At 43.2% G+C, this 18,264-nt stretch overlaps 1 protein-coding gene across 5 annotated transcripts in view; it reads left to right on the top strand.

The window, feature by feature from the left end:
* Positions 1-6,265: 6,265 nt before the first annotated feature.
* The window catches only part of lg08h2orf42 (linkage group 08 C2orf42 homolog), a 112,196-nt gene continuing 100,197 nt past the window's right edge, over positions 6,266-18,264 (top strand). For all 5 annotated transcript variants that reach the window (XR_009807765.1, XR_009807764.1, XM_061907871.1 and 2 more), the window contains exons 1-6: positions 6,266-6,373; positions 6,496-7,485; positions 16,763-16,882; positions 16,959-17,066; positions 17,134-17,238; positions 17,678-17,778. Coding sequence is in view for 3 of the 5 variants with exons in the window: in XM_061907871.1 (XP_061763855.1) it covers positions 6,516-7,485; positions 16,763-16,882; positions 16,959-17,066; positions 17,134-17,238; positions 17,678-17,778 (1,404 nt within the window). In the remaining 2 variants the exon portion in view is untranslated. The remainder of the gene's footprint in view (positions 6,374-6,495; positions 7,486-16,762; positions 16,883-16,958; positions 17,067-17,133; positions 17,239-17,677; positions 17,779-18,264) is intronic.

The raw sequence follows: 18,264 nt of genomic DNA, 5'->3' as shown, positions 1-18,264 counted from the left end.
TCAGTAGAATTTAAGGTCCAAGCTTACATCCCACTCACATTTTTTACTGCATACCTTTGGTAAGTGCCGGAGTGAGAAGAGGTTTTAAAATACTTAGTGCATGCTTACTTTTACCGCATGCCTTTGGTAAGCGCAGGAATGAGAAGAGGTTTTAAATTAATTAGCGCCCCGGCGGCAATTCAATGAAATACGGTATATTTCTTATATGTATATATACATCCATCCATCCATCCATTTTCTACCGCTTATTACCTTTTGGGGTCGCGGGGGGCGCTGGCGCCTATCTCAGCTACAATCGGGCGGAAGGCGGGGTACACCCTGGACAAGTCGCCACCTCATCGCAGGGCCAACACAGATAGACAGACAACATTCACACACTAGGGCCAATTTAGTGTTGCCAATCAACCTATCCCCAGGTTCATGTCTTTGGAAGTGGGAGGAAGCCGGAGTACCCGGAGGGAACCCACGCATTCACGGGGAGAACATGCAAACTCCACACAGAAAGATCCCGAGCCTGGATTTGAACCCAGAACTGCAGGAGCTTCGTATTGTGAGGCAGACGCACTAACCCCTCTGCCACCGTGAAGCCTGTATAAATACATATATATATATATATATAAATATAAATATGTGTATGAAATACTTGACTTTCAGTGAATTCTAACTATATATATTTATTTTATTATATATATAAAGAAAATAAATAGTTGAATTTCCGACAGCACCTATCAAATACACAGTAATAAAAACACAGTTGTTCTACTAACAGTACTGTGCTTGCTGGTTACGAAAAAACAACAACAACATTTACCTTTCACTTTTTGAGTAACCTTTGTTCTGCCATTTGTGTATTGGCGAGCAATCTCCGAATCTGGGAACATCCTTCACTGATTTTTTGTAGACATCCGCAAAGGAGAACGGGATGTTGCTTCCAGCTATCAGCATAGCCATCTTTGTCTCGACATAAGTTACACCATTGGGTCTCCATTTTGCGAGGTGGGCCATAATACTGGGTCGTGAACGATGCTGCGCTGCGGACGGTTTGTGCTTCGCTGACTGACCATTCATGGCTAAGTATATCCGTTCGGCCGCCGTGTTCAATGGTGAAGTCTGTTCTACAACATTTACAGGCAACATACCGCTTCCCCTTCGAACTCTCCTTGATAAACTGAAATTCTTGTTTCCAATCGTTCTGGAACTTGCAAGCGTATTTCTTAATTTTGCTTGTCGACGGTGTGATATATTGGGTTGGAGTCAATAACCAGGCGAGGTGATGAAGTTACGTCTCTTTACTGTGGGCGTCAGAACAGACTCACTAATGCATGTTCCTTGACTGCACTTAAATGTAGAATATACTGTTTTTACATTCTATTCTATGTACAGTAGATGGCAGCATTGTCCTGTTTAAGAGGGTCACAACATTGAGTCAGGTCTGGAGCTGGAGGGGATAAAATTTGTCCCGGAATGTTTACGGGAGAGGCGCTGAATTTTGGGAGTCTCCCGGAAAATCCGGGAGGGTTCGCAAGTATGTTTCCATATGAGTTGGGAAATTGTGTTGGATGTAAATATAAACAGAATACAATGATTTGCAAATCCTTTTCAACCCATATTCAGTTGAATGCACTACAGAGACAAGATATTTGATGTTCAAACTCCATCCATCCATCCATTTTCTACCGCTTATTCCCTTTCGGGGCCGCGGGGGGCGCTGGCGCCTATCTCAGCTACAATCGGGCGGAAGGCGGGGTACACCCTGGACAAGTCGCCACCTCATCGCAGGGCCAACACAGATAGACAGACAACATTCACACTCACATTCACAGACTAGGGACCATTTAGTGTTGCCAATCAACCTATCCCCAGGTGCATGTCTTTGGATGTGGGAGGAACTCATAAACTTCATTTTTTGTTTTGCAAATGATAATTAACTTACAATTTCATGGCAGCAACACACGCCAAAGTAGTTGGGAAAGGGCATGTTCACCACTGTGTTACATCACCTTTTCTTTTAACAACACTCAATAAACGTTTGGGAACTGAGGAAACTAATTGTTGAAGCTTTGAAAGTGGAATTCTTTACCATTCTTGTTTTATGTAGAGCTTCAGTCGTTCAACAGTCCGGGGTCTCCGCTGTCGTATTTTACGCCTCATAATGCCCCACACATTTTCCATGGGAGACAGGTCTGGATTGCAGGCGGGCCAGGAAAGCACCCGCACTCTTTTTTTATGAAGCCACGCTGTTGTAACACGTGCTGAATGTGGCTTGGCATTGTCTTGCTGAAATAAGCAGGGGCGTTCATGAAAAAGACGGCGCTTAGATGGCAGCATATGTTGTTCCAAAACCTGTAAGTACCTTTCAGCATTAATGGTGCCTTCACAGATGTGTAAGTTACCCATGCCTTGGGCATGGGTAATTTACCATGAATTTGGTTTGATAAATTGCAATTTTTTAAATTTTGCGCGGAAGTATCATGCTGGGGCGTTGCGGTGTGATGACGCGTGGCGTCGTGCATTGGAGAGGACATTTTGTTACAGCACCATTCACAGCTACAGTATAGGTCGTTTGTTTGCATCGCATGGTTCCACAGTGTTGTGGAGAACTGTGTAGCTGAGTACCATGAATTGATTAACGTGGACCCCGACTTAAACAAGTTGAAAAACTTATTCGGGTGTTACCATTTAGTGGTCAATTGTACGGAATATGTACTGAACTGTGTAATCTACAAATAAAAGTATCAATCAATCAAAAAACTAATGCACCCCCACACCATCACAGATGCTGGCTTTTGAACTTTGCGTCAATAACAGTCTGGATGGTTCCCTTCGCCTTGGTCCGGATGACACAATGTCGAATATTTCCAAAAACAATTTGAAATGTGCACTCGTCGTCGACAGAACACTTTTCCACTTTGCATCAATCCATCTTAGATGATCTCGGGCCCAGAGAAGCCGGCGACGTTTCTGGATGTTGTTGATAAATGGCTTTTGCTTTGCACAGTAGAGCTTTAACTTGCACTTACAGATGTAGCGACCAACTGTATTTAGTGACAGTAGTTTTCTGAAGTGTTCCTGAGCCCATGTGGTGATATCCTTTAGAGATTGATGTCGGTTTTAGATACAGTGCCGTCTGAGGAATCGAAGGTCACGGTCATTCAATGTTGGTTCCCGGCCATGCCGCTTACGTGGAGTGATTTCTCCAGATTCTCTGAACCTTTTGATGATATTATGGAGCGTAGATGTTGAAATCCCTAAATTTCTTGCAATTGCACTTTGAGAAACGTTGTTCTTAAACTGTTTGACCATTTGCTCACGCAGTTGTGGACAAAGGGGTGTACCTCGCCCCATCCTTTCTTGTGAAAGACTGAGCATTTTTTGGGAAGCTGTTTTTATTCCCAATCATGGCACCCACCTGTTCCCAATTAGCCTGCACACCTGTGGGATGTTCCAAATAAGTGTTTGATGAGCATTCCTCAACCGTATCAGTATTTATTGCCACCTTTCCCAACTTCTTTGTCACGTGTTGCTGGCATCAAATTCTAAAGTTAATGATTATTTGCACAAAAAAAAAAGTTTATCAGTTTGAACATCAAATATGTTGTCTTTGTAGCATATTCAACTGAATATGGGTTGAAAAGGATTTGCAAATCATTGTATTCCGTTTATATTTACATCTAACACAATTTCCCAACTCATATGGAAACGGGGTTTGTATATTCTCTATTTCCAACATTATGTATTATTTTAATTTATCTTTCTTGTAACAGTTTTTAACGGCCAAAAGTATAGATGTGTGTGTCCAAGTTAAAGGAATGGGCAGGCTGTCTTCTTCTGATAGATTTATTAAAATCTTTGGCAAGCTAGGTCATGTTTGCTGTGGTCTGGAACAACATGGCACACAAAAAACTATTTGAAATGCAGCCAATGTTCCATAGAGACAACGTATCATGAGACATGCAGAACTAAATTATATACAAAGAAGACAAAAGTTAAGGATATTAAATGAGCTCAAATACACCTACACATGAGGCAAAATTATGCAATGTTAGCATCGATTAGCTTGGAGTCATGCAAATGACAAAATATGCTCGATTAGCACTCCAACAAGTCAATAACATCAACAAAGCGCACCTTTGTTGATGCACCTTTGTATATTCAGGCACAGTATAAAACGTTTGGTGGACAAAATGGGTCAAAGTAGGAGTGGAAGATTTGACATGTAAACAAACTGTTGCATCACAGTCCACACTATGGTGGGTTCAAGAACCGGCAAAATTAGTTGGACAAAACGATGTTCACCAAATACTCTCATCAGTGAAGCATACAGACAAACAAATTAAACAACGGGCTTACTAATAATTGGGAAGGTTTGTGTCATGTTTGTACTAAAACAAAAAACAGACTAGAACAAAAACATTGTCTCCACCTGGTTTAGAGGCCAATACTCAAATGGGTTGGAGTGGATATATACAGTTTTAACAAAAATGTGTTGTGAAACCTTTCATCCTCACCAAAATGTTACTGCTCCACATATAAAGACTATATTTTAAGTATTGACTCCTCCCCCCAAAAAAAATATTTCAAAGTGAAATATGTGATGTGAAGAAATCGGAGCCTTAAACAGGCCAATAACTCATAACAACATTCATTTTGATTCATTATTTTTGGAGCAATGACAGTTTTAAAAAATCCAATCCATTCTTAAGTATCCAAACAGGACCCACTCATAAAAGTCTCATACATAAGTAACACATTTTTTATGTTATTATTTACTTTAAACGCCTAAATATCAACTTCAGATCTACCTGTTGGTTTAAAAAAAAAAAATTTGGTCTTTTTTTTTTTTTAAATGGAAAAATATGCAACATTTCTCCCCCCAAAAATGCCAAAGTGGAATATTTAATGTGAAGTAATCGGAGACTTGAATAAGTCAATATTTAATAACAACATTGATTTGGATTCATTATTATTTTAAAAAATTAATAAAAAACACTAAAATTGCCCTGGATCCCAAAAGAGCCCCACTCATAAAAGTGTTAAGATAAGTCACACATTTTTTTTTTAACTTTCAACACTTAAATTTCTTGATCAACTTCAGATTTTTTTGTATTATTTTTATGTTTGTTCAATGTCTTTTTGTCATGAATTTTGAGTGTGAATGTTGTCTGTCTATCTGTGTTGGACCTGCGATGAGGTGGCGACTTGTCCAGGGTGTACCCTGCCTTCCGCCCGATTGTAGCTGAGATAGGCGCCAGCGCCCCCCGCGACCCCATAAAAGGGAATAAGCGGTAGAAAATGGATGGATGGATGGGCAAAAACACAAATTTTTTTGAAGTGTAATATTTGATGTGAAAAGCTTTCAATAGGTCAGTAATTCTTTACAATGTTGATTTGGATTCAATATTATTGTCTGAGCAATGAAAGTTATGAATTAAAATCAGTTTTATGTTAACCGGAACTTCTGGTTCTACTGTACCGCTAAGACGTTTGGGTGATGCAGTTACTGTACATTCTTAAAATATTATTACTAATAAATCATATTAGAGTGGGATGAAAGATCATAAAGGGTCATTGATTTGGATTCAATATTATTGTTTGAGCAATGACAGTTTTAAATTAAAAACAGTTTTATGTTATTAATCAAACTTACAAACTTTTTTATTGTTACATTTACCCTTTATGCTCTTTTATTCCACTTTTTTATGATTTTTATTAGTAATAACATTTTAAGAATGTACATTAATTGCATTACCCAAACGTCTTAGCGGTACAGCGGAACCGGAAGTAGCTGTACATAGCGTAGTAACTACATTACCCAAAAGTCGTAGCGGTTCGGTGGAACCGAAAGTATGAACACAAACACAAGCCGAGTTTTGTTCGAGCAAGTATCTTAAATAGCTTAAAAACACTCTTCTGCGTTTCTGACAGCTGTGTCATTGAAACAAACCACAAACTGAACATTTTATCGGATGTGAAGGCGGTTACTTTCTCGTTTTCTGCGCGGTGAAGGGCGAATACTGCCACCAGGCAAGTCACACTCCTCTCTTTCACGTTTGAGGCATACCTCTAAATAATGGTGATAATAATAATAATTAAATTAAAAAAAATAAAAATAAAGCCTCGCCTTTCTGCTTCGTCGTCTTTAGCAAAATAGGCGTGTACGGAAGTGACTGACTTCCGTTGTATTTTCACTACAAATCCCGTGATGCCTTGCGCTGGTGGTAACCGCCTTTTTGAACCCACGTGATGCCCTCTGACCAATCCGCAGTGTCGTTACAGACGCAATGCGGGTGTCGGGATGTAAGGAGCAATGGCGACGGCCGAGCTGGTTTGGAGGCGAATTGGAGCCGAATTTGACCAACGGGGAGCTGCTCAGGTAGATTATGGACGTTTCATGAACATAATCTGACGAGACATGTGTCAGGGCGCAGTTATAAGCCACAGTCCTAACAGTTTTTGTTTTTTTTAAACAATGTAACTTTTTTCTTTCCTGTCAAGACCCTTTCACCTTTCTGAAAATGAAGAGTGCGTCCTCTTCCGCCTTCCATGTCCCGCCCCCCTCCATCAAGCAGATGTCAACAACACCCAGCCTGGCGGCCAAACAGAGAGACATACGCAAGGCGCCGTCCTCCGTCACCCCGGCCTTCCTCGCCGACCTGGGCAGAGCCACCCTGCGGGGGATCCGCAAGTGTCCCCAGTGTGGCGTTTACAACGGCACCCGCGGGCTCAGCTGCAAGAACGCCGTTTGCGGCATATCCCTCCGGAACGCCTCGGCGGAGGCCAGGAGGGGCAGGAAGGACGTCGTCGACGCGGTGAAAGTCATCATCGACGGCGAGGAGAAGGACCACCAGGGAGCGCAGGTGTTTTCGGTGTGTCAACGAGGAAGAGGGGGCGCTCAGTTCGGCTTCGTCGAGCTGGTCGCCACCAACGCCGCCATCGCCACGGGCGACAGAGCCTCCCTGCTGTCCCACATCAACCTGGGCCGCTGCTTCATGGCCGCCTGCAAACAGGGTCAAAAGGCGTCCTACGAAATCCCCTGCGTTCACATCAAGCAAGCCGCCGAGTGCGCCGACCTCGCCACGCCGCTCAGCGTCAAGAGTTCCGTCCTGGAGGCTCTGCAAGCCTCCGTTCAAGCCAAGGAGGAGCTCTGGAGGCTGGCCACCGAGTCCCCGGGGCCCCTGGTGCAGCGCGTGTCCAGGGACACCCTGGTGGTGAAATGCAACCCGAATCCCCGGCACTCCCACGGCCTGCTGCACCTCACCGTGGCGGCCGGCGGGCGGGCCGAGGCGCCGAAAAGCGACGTGCGACAGCAGGCGGTGTTTCGCTGCACCTGCCAAGCGGGCGGCAGGAGAGGCAGGGCGGACGGGGCCGAGCCGGCGGGGGGGCCGTCGAAGCCCTGCCTGCACTTCTACGCCTGCGTGTGCGCCTTGGCGAGCGACGAGAAGCTGGCCGCGGAGTTTGCAGCTTTTATCAAGTCCTCGTTAAACGGTACAAGCTGCTCGAGGCCCACCCTCCCGTTTGCCCTGAATTCCCAAAAGGACACTGTAAGGCAGGGGTCCCAAAACTTTGTGACTCGGGGGCCGTATTGGGTTAAAACTATTTGGCCGGGGCCTGGGTTTTGTATGTATATATATATATATATATATATATATATATATATATATATATATATATATATATATATATATATATATATGCAACACTAAATTGGCCCTAGTGTGTGAATGTGAGTGTGAATGTTGTCTGTCTATCCGTGTTGGCCCTGCGATGAGGTGGCGACTTGTCCAGGGTGTACCCCGCCTTCCGCCCGATTGTAGCTGAGATAGGCCCCAGCGCCCCCCGCAACCCCGAAAGGGAATAAGCGGTAGAAAATGGATGGATGGATGGATGGATATATATATATATATATATATATATATATATATATATATATACATGTATATTGATATATATATATATACACATATATATTAATATATACACATATATATTTATATATATATATATACACATATATATGCACACACATATATATTGATATATATACACACATATATATATATATAAAAACATACATATATATGCATATATACGTATACACATATATATTTACATGTATATATGCGTGTGCATGTATATATATATGTATGTGTACATATATAGATATATACATACATATATACGTATATGTATATATATACATGTACATGTGTGTATATATATATATATATATATATATCTGTATATGTATGTATATATATACATACATATAGACTTCGCATTGAGCCACAATTGACTAACTGCACTAGAGCAAGCCCGGTCACAGGCAATTACAGAGCCTGCTAGCCTGGGTATGGAGTCAGTTAAGTTAGAACTAGCCAGCGCCAGGCTGGATGATCGCTGTACACATAGCAATTTTCGTAGAATAATACACAACTCACAAAATGTTTTTTCTACTGTGTCTATGACTTCGTCAGAGTTAGACATGCGTTCTACTGAGGTGGCAAATTATGATGCGTTCAGTTTATCGCAGCGCCAAGTAGACAATCTGAAAATTCCCGTCATATCAATTTCTAGATATGGTCGTAATTATTTTAAGTACACTGCGCATAATAAACGCAACATTATTAATATTGCTACTACGGATAATTTTATCAACAACTCCGTAAAAAAGCCCACTACCTATAATATGGGCTTTCTAAACATCAGATCTTTGTCTCCCAAAACGTTATTAGTCAATGAGGTCATTAGAGACAACAACCTTAACGTCATCGGTCTTAGCGAAACCTGGCTTAAACCAGACGACTTTTTTGCGATAAATGAGGCATCCCCTCCTAACTATACGAATGCGCATATTGCCCGTCACCTCAAAAGGGGAGGGGGTGTCGCACTAATATACAACGAAAACTTTAACTTTAGTCCTAACTTAAATAATAAATATAAATCGTTTGAGGTGCTTTCTATGAAGTCTGCCACACCTCTGCCTCTGTGCCTGGCCGTTATCTACCGCCCCCCAGGGCCCTATTCGGACTTTATTAGTGAATTCTCAGAGTTTGTTGCTGATCTAGTGACGCACGCCGATAATATAATTATAATGGGGGACTTTAATATCCATATGAATACCCCATTGGACCCACCGTGCGTGGCGCTCCAGACTATAATTGATAGCTGTGGTCTTACACAAATAATAAATGAACCAACGCATCGCAGCGGTAATACGATAGACCTAGTGCTTGTCAGAGGTATCACCGTCTCCAAAGTTATGATACTCCCGTATACTAAAGTAATGTCCGATCATTACCTTATAAAATTCGAAGTTCAGACTCATGTTCGGCAAGCTAATAATAATAATAACTGCTATAGCAGCCGCAACATTAATGCTGCCACAACGACGACTCTTGCGGACCTACTGCCCTCGGTAATGGCACCGTTCCCAAAGTATGTGGGCTCTATTGATAACCTCACTAACAACTTTAACAACGCCCTGCGCGAAACCATTGATAGTATAGCACCGCTGAAGTTAAAAAAGGCTCCAAAAAGGCGTACGCCATGGTTTACTGAAGAAACTAGAGCTCAGAAATTATTATGTAGAAAGCTGGAACGCAAATGGCGCACGACTAAACTTGAGGTGCACCATCAAGCATGGAGTGATAGTTTAATAACTTATAAACGCATGCTTACCTTAGCTAAAACTAATTATTACTCAAATCTCATCCGCATTAATAAAAACGATCCAAAATTTTTGTTTAGTACAGTAGCATCGCTAACCCAACAAGGGACTCCTTCCAGTAGCTCCACCCATTCGGCAGATGACTTTATGAAGTTCTTTAATAAGAAAATTGAACTTATTAGAAAGGAGATTAAAGACAATGCGTCCCAGCTACAACGGGGTTATAGTAACACAGATACGATTGTATATACGGCGGATACTGCAAATATCCAAAATAGTTTCTCTCGTTTTGATGAAATAACATTAGAAGGATTGTTACAACGTGTAAATGGAATAAAACAAACAACATCTTTACTTGACCCACTTCCTGGGAAACTTATCAAGGAGCTTTTTGTATTATTAGGTCCATCAGTGCTAAATATTATAAACTTATCACTTTCCTCGGGCACTGTTCCCGTTGCATTCAAAAAAGCGGTTATTCATCCTCTCCTTAAAAGACCTAACCTCGATCCAGACCTCATGGTAAACTACCGACCGGTGTCTCACCTTCCCTTTATTTCGAAAATCCTCGAAAAAATTGTTGCAGAGCAGCTAAATGAGCACTTAGCGTTTAACAATCTATGTGAAACCTTTCAATCCGGTTTCAGGGCAAATCACTCGACGGAGACAGCCCTCGCAAAACTGACTAATGATCTATTGCTAACGATGGACTCTGATGCGTCATCTATGTTGCTGCTCCTCGATCTTAGCGCTGCTTTCGATACCGTCGATCATAATATTTTATTAGAGCGTATCAAAATACGAATTGGTATTTCAGACTCAGCCCTGTCATGGTTTAACTCTTATCTTACTGATAGGATGCAGTGCGTCTCCTATAACAGTGTGACCTCGGACTATGTTAAGGTAACGTGTGGAGTTCCCCAGGGTTCGGTCCTTGGCCCTGTACTCTTCAGCATCTACATGCTGCCGCTAGGTGACGTCATACGCAAATACGGTATTAGCTTTCACTGTTATGCTGATGACACCCAACTTTACATGCCCCTAAAGCTGACCAACACGCCGGACTGTAGTCAGTTGGAAGCGTGTCTTAATGAAATTAAACAATGGATGTCCGCTAACTTTTTGCAACTTAATGCCAAAAAAACGGAAATGCTGATTATCGGTCCTGCTAGACACCGACCTCTATTTGATAATACAACTTTAACATTTGACAACCAAATAATAAAACAAGGTGACTCTGTAAAAAATCTGGGTATTATCTTCGACCCAACTCTCTCCTTTGAGTCACACATTAAAAGCGTTACTAAAACGGCCTTCTTTCATCTCCGTAATATCGCTAAAATTCGCTCCATTTTGTCCACTAAAGACGCCGAGATCATTATCCATGCGTTTGTTACGTCTCGTCTTGATTACTGTAACGTATTATTTTCGGGTCTCCCAATGTCTAGCATTAAAAGATTACAGTTGGTACAAAATGCGGCTGCTAGACTTTTGACAAGAACAAGAAAGTTTGATCATATTACGCCTGTACTGGCTCACCTGCACTGGCTTCCTGTGCACTTAAGATGTGACTTTAAGGTTTTACTACTTACGTATAAAATACTACACGGTCTAGCTCCAGCCTATCTTGCCGATTGTATTGTACCGTATGTCCCGGCAAGAAATCTGCGTTCAAAAGACTCCGGCTTATTAGTGATTCCTAGAGCTCAAAAAAAGTCTGCGGGCTATAGAGCGTTTTCCGTTCGGGCTCCAGTACTCTGGAATGCCCTCCCGGTAACAGTTCAAGATGCTACCTCAGTAGAAGCATTTAAGTCTCATCTTAAAACTCATCTGTATACTCTAGCCTTTAAATAGACCTCCTTTTTAGACCAGTTGATCTGCCGCTTCTTTTCTTTCTCCTATGTCCCCCCCTCCCTTGTGGAGGGGGTCCGGTCCGATGACCATGGATGAAGTACTGACTGTCCAGAGTCGAGACCCAGGATGGACCGCTCGTCGGGACCCAGGATGGACCGCTCGCCTGTATCGGTTGGGGACATCTCTACGCTGCTGATCCGCTTGAGATGGTTTCCTGTGGACGGGACTCTCACTGCTGTGTTGGAGCCACTATGGATTGAACTTTCACAGTATCATGTTAGACCCGCTCGACATCCATTGCTTTCGGTCCCCTAGAGGGGGGGGGTTGCCCACATCTGAGGTCCTCTCCAAGGTTTCTCATAGTCAGCATTGTCGCTGGCGTCCCACTGAATGTGAATTCTCCCTGCCCACTGGGTGTGAGTTTTCCTTGCCCTTTTGTGGGTTCTTCCGAGGATGTTGTAGTCGTAATGATTTGTGCAGTCCTTTGAGACATTTGTGATTTGGGGCTATATAAATAAACATTGATTGATAGATATATGTACATTTATATATGTATATATCTGTATATGTACATGTATATATGTATGTATATATATGTACATATGTATATATATATACATACATATATATATATATATATAAGTATATATATATATACATACATATATACATGCATATGTATATATACCAGGGGTGTAATGGTACGTGTATTTGTATTGAACCATTTCGGTACGGGGGTTTCGGTTCGGCACGCGGGTGTACCGAACGAGTTTGTGAGCAAAAGTCTTCACAAGCTGCTCTGCTTTCTGCCTCTGTGTCAGCACCAAGCATTGTCCCCACCCACAGAACCATCATCAGATTGGTTACATACAAAGCCAAGCAGCAGTGCGTATTCAGAGCGATGTAACAGCCAATCAGCAGTGCGTATTCAAAGCGGTAACAGCCAATCAGCAGTGCGTATTCAGAGCGCATGGAGTCAATGCTTAAGCGTCGAGCAGATATTCGTTTAGCAGGGGAGCAGCGCACAGCGTACTCTCCCCAAATTAAAAAAAACACCTCCCAGTCACAACTATTACAAACATCACTTGGAGCCAGTTGACCTTCTAGAAACTTTAACTGCAGCTCAGCTCGCTCGCAGTTCTGGCTTGAGGTGAAGGCTAATTAGCTTTTAGCGTAACGTTGACTCATTTTGCTGTGTGCGTGTGTGTGTGTTAGGGGCAGCAAAGCCCTGTCTGTCTGTTATTTCATTGAACTCCAGGGTGTTCAGGGATGAATAGTCTCTCCTATTGCTACTGTACTATTTTTTCAGCTATAGTTACATTAATCATTAGTAATGTAGCAGCCTAGTTTTGAATGGCAGGGTCCCTGCTATCACATGTTGATAAAAATACAACATTTACATAGTAAAAGTCAATTACAGGCTTCCCAAATGCTGTAATAAATCAAGCATGATGAGTTGACTTGAAACTGTTTAATGTTGCACTTTTTATACGTAGAAGAAAGTTTTAATCTGAACAACAACTTGAGGCAGTTTAATGTGGATTAACGTGGGCAAAATTGTTATACTTTTCCCAATGTTAAAAGGATAAAGCCATTGTTTACAAATTTGGTAAATAAATAACCAAAAAATTTATATTTTGTTGTTTTCTTACTGTACCGAAAATGAACCGAACCGTGACCTCTAAACCAAAGTACGTACCGAACCGAAATTTTTGTGTACGTTACACCCCTAATAAATAGATACATGAATTGATTAACGTGGACCCTGACTTAAACAAGTTGAAAAAGTTATTCGGGTGTTACCATTTAGTGGTCAATTGTACGGAATATGTACTGATCTGTGCAATCTACGAATAAAAGTTTCAATCAATCAATCAATCAAATGCATATATATATATATATATATATATATATATATATATGTGTATATGTACAGTGGGGCAAAAAAGTATTTAGTCAGCCGGCGATTGTGCAAGTTCTCCCACTTAAAATGATGACAGAGGTCTGTAATTTTCATCATAGGTACACTTCAACTGTGAGAGACAGAATGTAAAGCAAAAAATTCAGGACTCCACATTGGAGGAATTTTAAAGAATTTATTTGTAAATTATGGTGGAAAATAAGTATTTGGTCAATAAAAAAAATCAACTCAATACTTTGTAATATAACCTTTGTAGGCAATAACAGAGGTCAAACGATTACTATAGATCTTTACCAGGTTTGCACACACAGTAGCTGGTATTTTGGCCCATTCCTCTATGCAGATCTTCTCGAGAGCAGATGTTGCCGAGAATTACGTACTTTCAACTCCCTCCACAGATTTTCTATGCGGTTGAGGTCTGGAGACTGGCTAGGCCACTCCAGGACTTTCAAATGCTTCTTACGGAGCCACTCCTTCGTTGCCCGGGCGGTGTGTTTGGGATCATTGTCATGCTGGAAGACCCAGCCACGTTTCATCTTCAAAGCTCTCACTGATGGAAGGAAGTTTTAGCTCAAAATCTCACGATACATGCCCCATTCATTCTTTCCTTAACACGAATCAATCGTCCTGTCCCCTTAGCAGAAAAACAGCCCCAAAGTATGATATTTCCACCCTCATGCTTCACAGTAGGTGTGGTGTTCTTGGGATGCAACTCAGTCTTCTTCTTCCTCCAAACACGACAAGTTGAGTTTATACCAAAAAGTTCTATTTTGGTTTCATCTGACCACATGACATTCTCCCAATCCTCTGCTGTATCATCCATGTGCTCTCTGGCAAACTTCAGACGGGCCTGGACATACACTGGCTCAAGCAGGGGGACACGTCTGACACTGCAGGATTTGATTCCCTGTCGGCGTAGTGTGTTACTGATGGTAACCTTTGTTACTTTGGTTCCAGCTCTCTGCAGGTCATTCACCAAATCCCCCCGTGTGGTTCTGGGAATGAGATCTTGCGTGGAGCCCCAGATCGAGGGAGATTATCAGTGGTCTTGTATGTCTTCCATTTTCCGATAATTGCTCCCACAGTTGATTTTTTCACACCAAGCTGCTTGCCTATTGTAGATTCACTCTTCCCAGTCTGGTGCAGGTCTACAATTCTTTTCCTGGTGTCCTTTGACGGCTCTTTGGTCTTGGCCATAGTGGAGTTTGGAATCTGACTGTTTGAGGCTGGTGTCTTTTATACAGATAACGAGTTCAAACAGGTGCCATTAATACAGGTAACGAGTGGAGGACAGAAGAGCTTCTTAAAGAAGAAGTTACAGGTCTGTGAGAGGCAGAGATATTCCTTGTTTGAAGTGACCAAATACTTATTTTCCACCATCATTTACAAATAAATTATTTAAAATTCCTACAATGTGAATTCCTGGATTTTTTTTTCACACATTCTGTCCCTCACAGTTGAAGTGTACCTAGGATGAAAATTACAGACCTCTTTTATTATTTTAAGTGGGAGAACTTGCACAATCGGTGGCTGTCTAAATACTTTTTTGCACCACTGTATGTATATATACATACATATATATATCTGCCAGGGTTCTTGAGGGTGCATGGGAGTTTGCCCAACCAGTCTACATGTGCTTTGTGGACTTGGAGAAGGCATTCGACCGTGTCCCTCGGGAAGTCCTGTGGGGAGTGCTCAGAGAGTACGGGGTATCGGACTGTCTTATTGTGGCGGTCCGTTCCCTGTACGATCAGTGCCAGAGCTTGGTCCGCATTGCTGGCAGTAAGTCGAACACATTTCCAGTGAGGGTTGGACTCCGCCAAGGCTGTCCTTTGTCACCCATTCTGTTCATAACTTTTATGGACAGAATTTCTAGGCGCAGTCAAGGCGTTGAGGGGTTCCGGTTTGGTAACCGCAGGATTAGGTCTCTGCTTTTTGCAGATGATGTGGTCCTGATGGCTTCATCTGACCGGGATCTTCAGCTCTCGCTGGATCGGTTCGCAGCCGAGTGTGAAGCGACCGGAATGAGAATCAGCACCTTCAAGTCCGAGTCCATGGTTCTCGCCCGGAAAAGGGTGGAATGCCATCTCCGGGTTGGGGAGGAGACCCTGCCCCAAGTGGAGAAGTTCAAGTACCTAGGAGTCTTGTTCACGAGTGAGGGAAGAGTGGATTGTGAGATCGACAGGCGGATCGGTGCGGCGTCTTCAGTAATGCGGACGTTGTACCGATCCATTGTGGTGAAGAAGGAGCTGAGCCGGAAGGCAAAGCTCTCAATTTACCGGTCGATCTACGTTCCCATCCTCACCTATGGTCATGAGCTTTGGGTCATGACCGAAAGGATAAGATCACAGGTACAAGTGGCCAAAATGAATTTCCTCCGCCGTGTGGCGGGTCTCTCCCTTAGAGATAGGGTGAAAAGCTCTGCCATCCGGGAGGAACTCAAAGTAAAGCCGCTGCTCCTTCACATCGAGAGGAGCCAGATGAGGTGGTTCGGGCATCTGGTCAGGATGCCACCCGAACGCCTCCCTAGGGAGGTGTTTAGGGCACGTCCAACCGGTAGGAGGCCACGGGGAAGACCCAGGACACGTTGGGAAGACTATGTCTCCCGGCTGGCCAGGGAACGCCTGGGGATCCCCCGGGAAGAGCTAGACGAAGTGGCTGGGGAGAGGGAAGTCTGGGTTTCCCTGCTTAGGCTGTTGCCCCCGCGACCCGACCTTGGATAAGCGGAAGATGATGGATGGATGGATGGATGGATATATATCTACATATATATATATATATATATATATATATATATATATATATATATATATATATATATATATATATATATATATATATATATATATATATATTTATATGTACATATATGCAAAATAATAGGTGTATAAATGACACAATATGTTACTGCATATTCAGCAGCCTTTGTTTGTTTACTAACTACTAAAAGACAAGGTGTCTAGTATGTTCACTATTTTGAGGACTAAATTGCAATATAAAACATATGTTTAATATACCCTAAGGTTTTTTGTTAAAATCAAGCCAATAACGCCATTGTTTGTGGTTCCCTTTTATTTTGAAAAGCATTGAAATACAGCCTTAATCTGTACTTTGATATCCGATTAATATTGGTATCGGCCAATGCTCAAGTCTCCAGTATCGTATCAGAAAATATAACCTCCCCTAAACAGAAGGATTTGTTACACGGACGTAATGTCAGAATTTGTAAGGAAGGAATTCTGGGAAAAACTGGTTGGGTCGGCGTCAGGAATGTTTCTAGCGTCTTCCCAAAGAGTCCTAACACGTGCGTGTGTTTAAAGGCGTGCTACCAAACCCCACCTGCCGAGTCATCGTTCCCTGCGAGAGGCCGCTGCTGCATGGCGAAGCGGGGAAGTCTCCACACAAGGCCAAGAAGCTGCGCCAGGAGGAAACCCTCTCCGGTACTTCAGTCCTCCGGGGTCTGGAGAATCCAGCCCTCGTTTCCGTGCGTGAACGGTTTCTTCCTCGCCTGCACAGGTGGAAGTGGTCAGGCCGTGGACGAGCACTCCGTGTCGTTGGGGTTCCACCAGTGGTTGGCCGGCGTCACGGAAAGGATCCACCATACGATGCACTACCAGTTTGACGGTAAGGCTGGAAGGCGTTTGCTTTGATTGGTTTGGCACGCTTGAATGTTCCTTTTTATTCCCTGCAGGGAAACCACAACCTCTGGTGTACCACATACCTCAACAGTTCTTTAATGCCCTGCAGCATCGCCTGTCGCTCGGCTGCAAGAGGAGGCTGCCTAACATCACCACAGGTGACCACAAGTTTTTTATTGATTCTGTCAGGTTCAAATGCAGATGACATCTATTAAACAAGACAAGAAGCAAGGAATTAAACAGAGACAGAAGTGAATTTGGCTCAATTAGGAGAGACGTGTAGACACTGTACCCTTGTACAGTATCGTCCCACGCCCCTGACGAAAGATTGTACGCCTCTTTTATTTGGACTTTCCCTGATTACATGGCAAGAGCTGTCTCTAAGGGAGGGGGGTCGTAAACAGCCATTGCCTTTGGTTACAGAACAGTTCAAAGAAAAGGTCGCTGTAGGGGAGTTATTTTCAAGAAGTCATTGTGTTGCATTGCTTTGAATGGGAGAGTGCTAAGGCGTGGTATCTACTTCTACTATGAGGAAAGTTCAAAAGTGAGCGTGCATTGTGGTCGTCTACCATAGTCTCACCTTCACATCCGTTTCAGTGGTCGTGCGGAACGACTCCCCCTCTTTGGGCTCGTTCTCCAAGTACACCTGGCACATCACCAACCTGGCGCAGGTCAAACGTATCTTCGACACCCCCGAGGTAAAATCCAAGACCCCCTACTGTTTGTCCCTTCATGTCACACCCCCTGTCTGTCCCCTCATGCCACACCCCCTGTCTGTCCCCTCATGTCACACCCACTGTCTGTCCCCTCATGTCACACCCCATTGTCTGTCTCCTCATGTCTCACCCACTGTCTGTCCCCTCATGTCACACCCACTTTGTGTCCCTTCATGTCACACCCGCTGTCTGTCCCCTCATGTCACACCCCACTGTCTGTCCCCTCATGTCACACCCACTGTCTGTCGCCTCTTGCCACACCCGCTGTCTGTCCCCTCATGTCACAACCACTGTCAGTCCCCTCATGTCAAACCCACTGTCTGTCCCCTCATGTCACACCCACTGTCTGTCCCCTCATGTCACACCCACTGTCTGTATTCCTTCATGTCACACCCACTTTGTGTCCCTTCATGTCACACCCACTTTTTGTCCCCTCATGTCACACCCACTGTCTGTCCCCTCATGTCA

The sequence above is a fragment of the Nerophis ophidion genome, linkage group LG08, assembly GCF_033978795.1.
Source record: "Nerophis ophidion isolate RoL-2023_Sa linkage group LG08, RoL_Noph_v1.0, whole genome shotgun sequence".
Classification (NCBI taxonomy): domain Eukaryota; kingdom Metazoa; phylum Chordata; class Actinopteri; order Syngnathiformes; family Syngnathidae; genus Nerophis; species Nerophis ophidion.
This window is presented reverse-complemented; position numbering and strand designations above follow the sequence as displayed.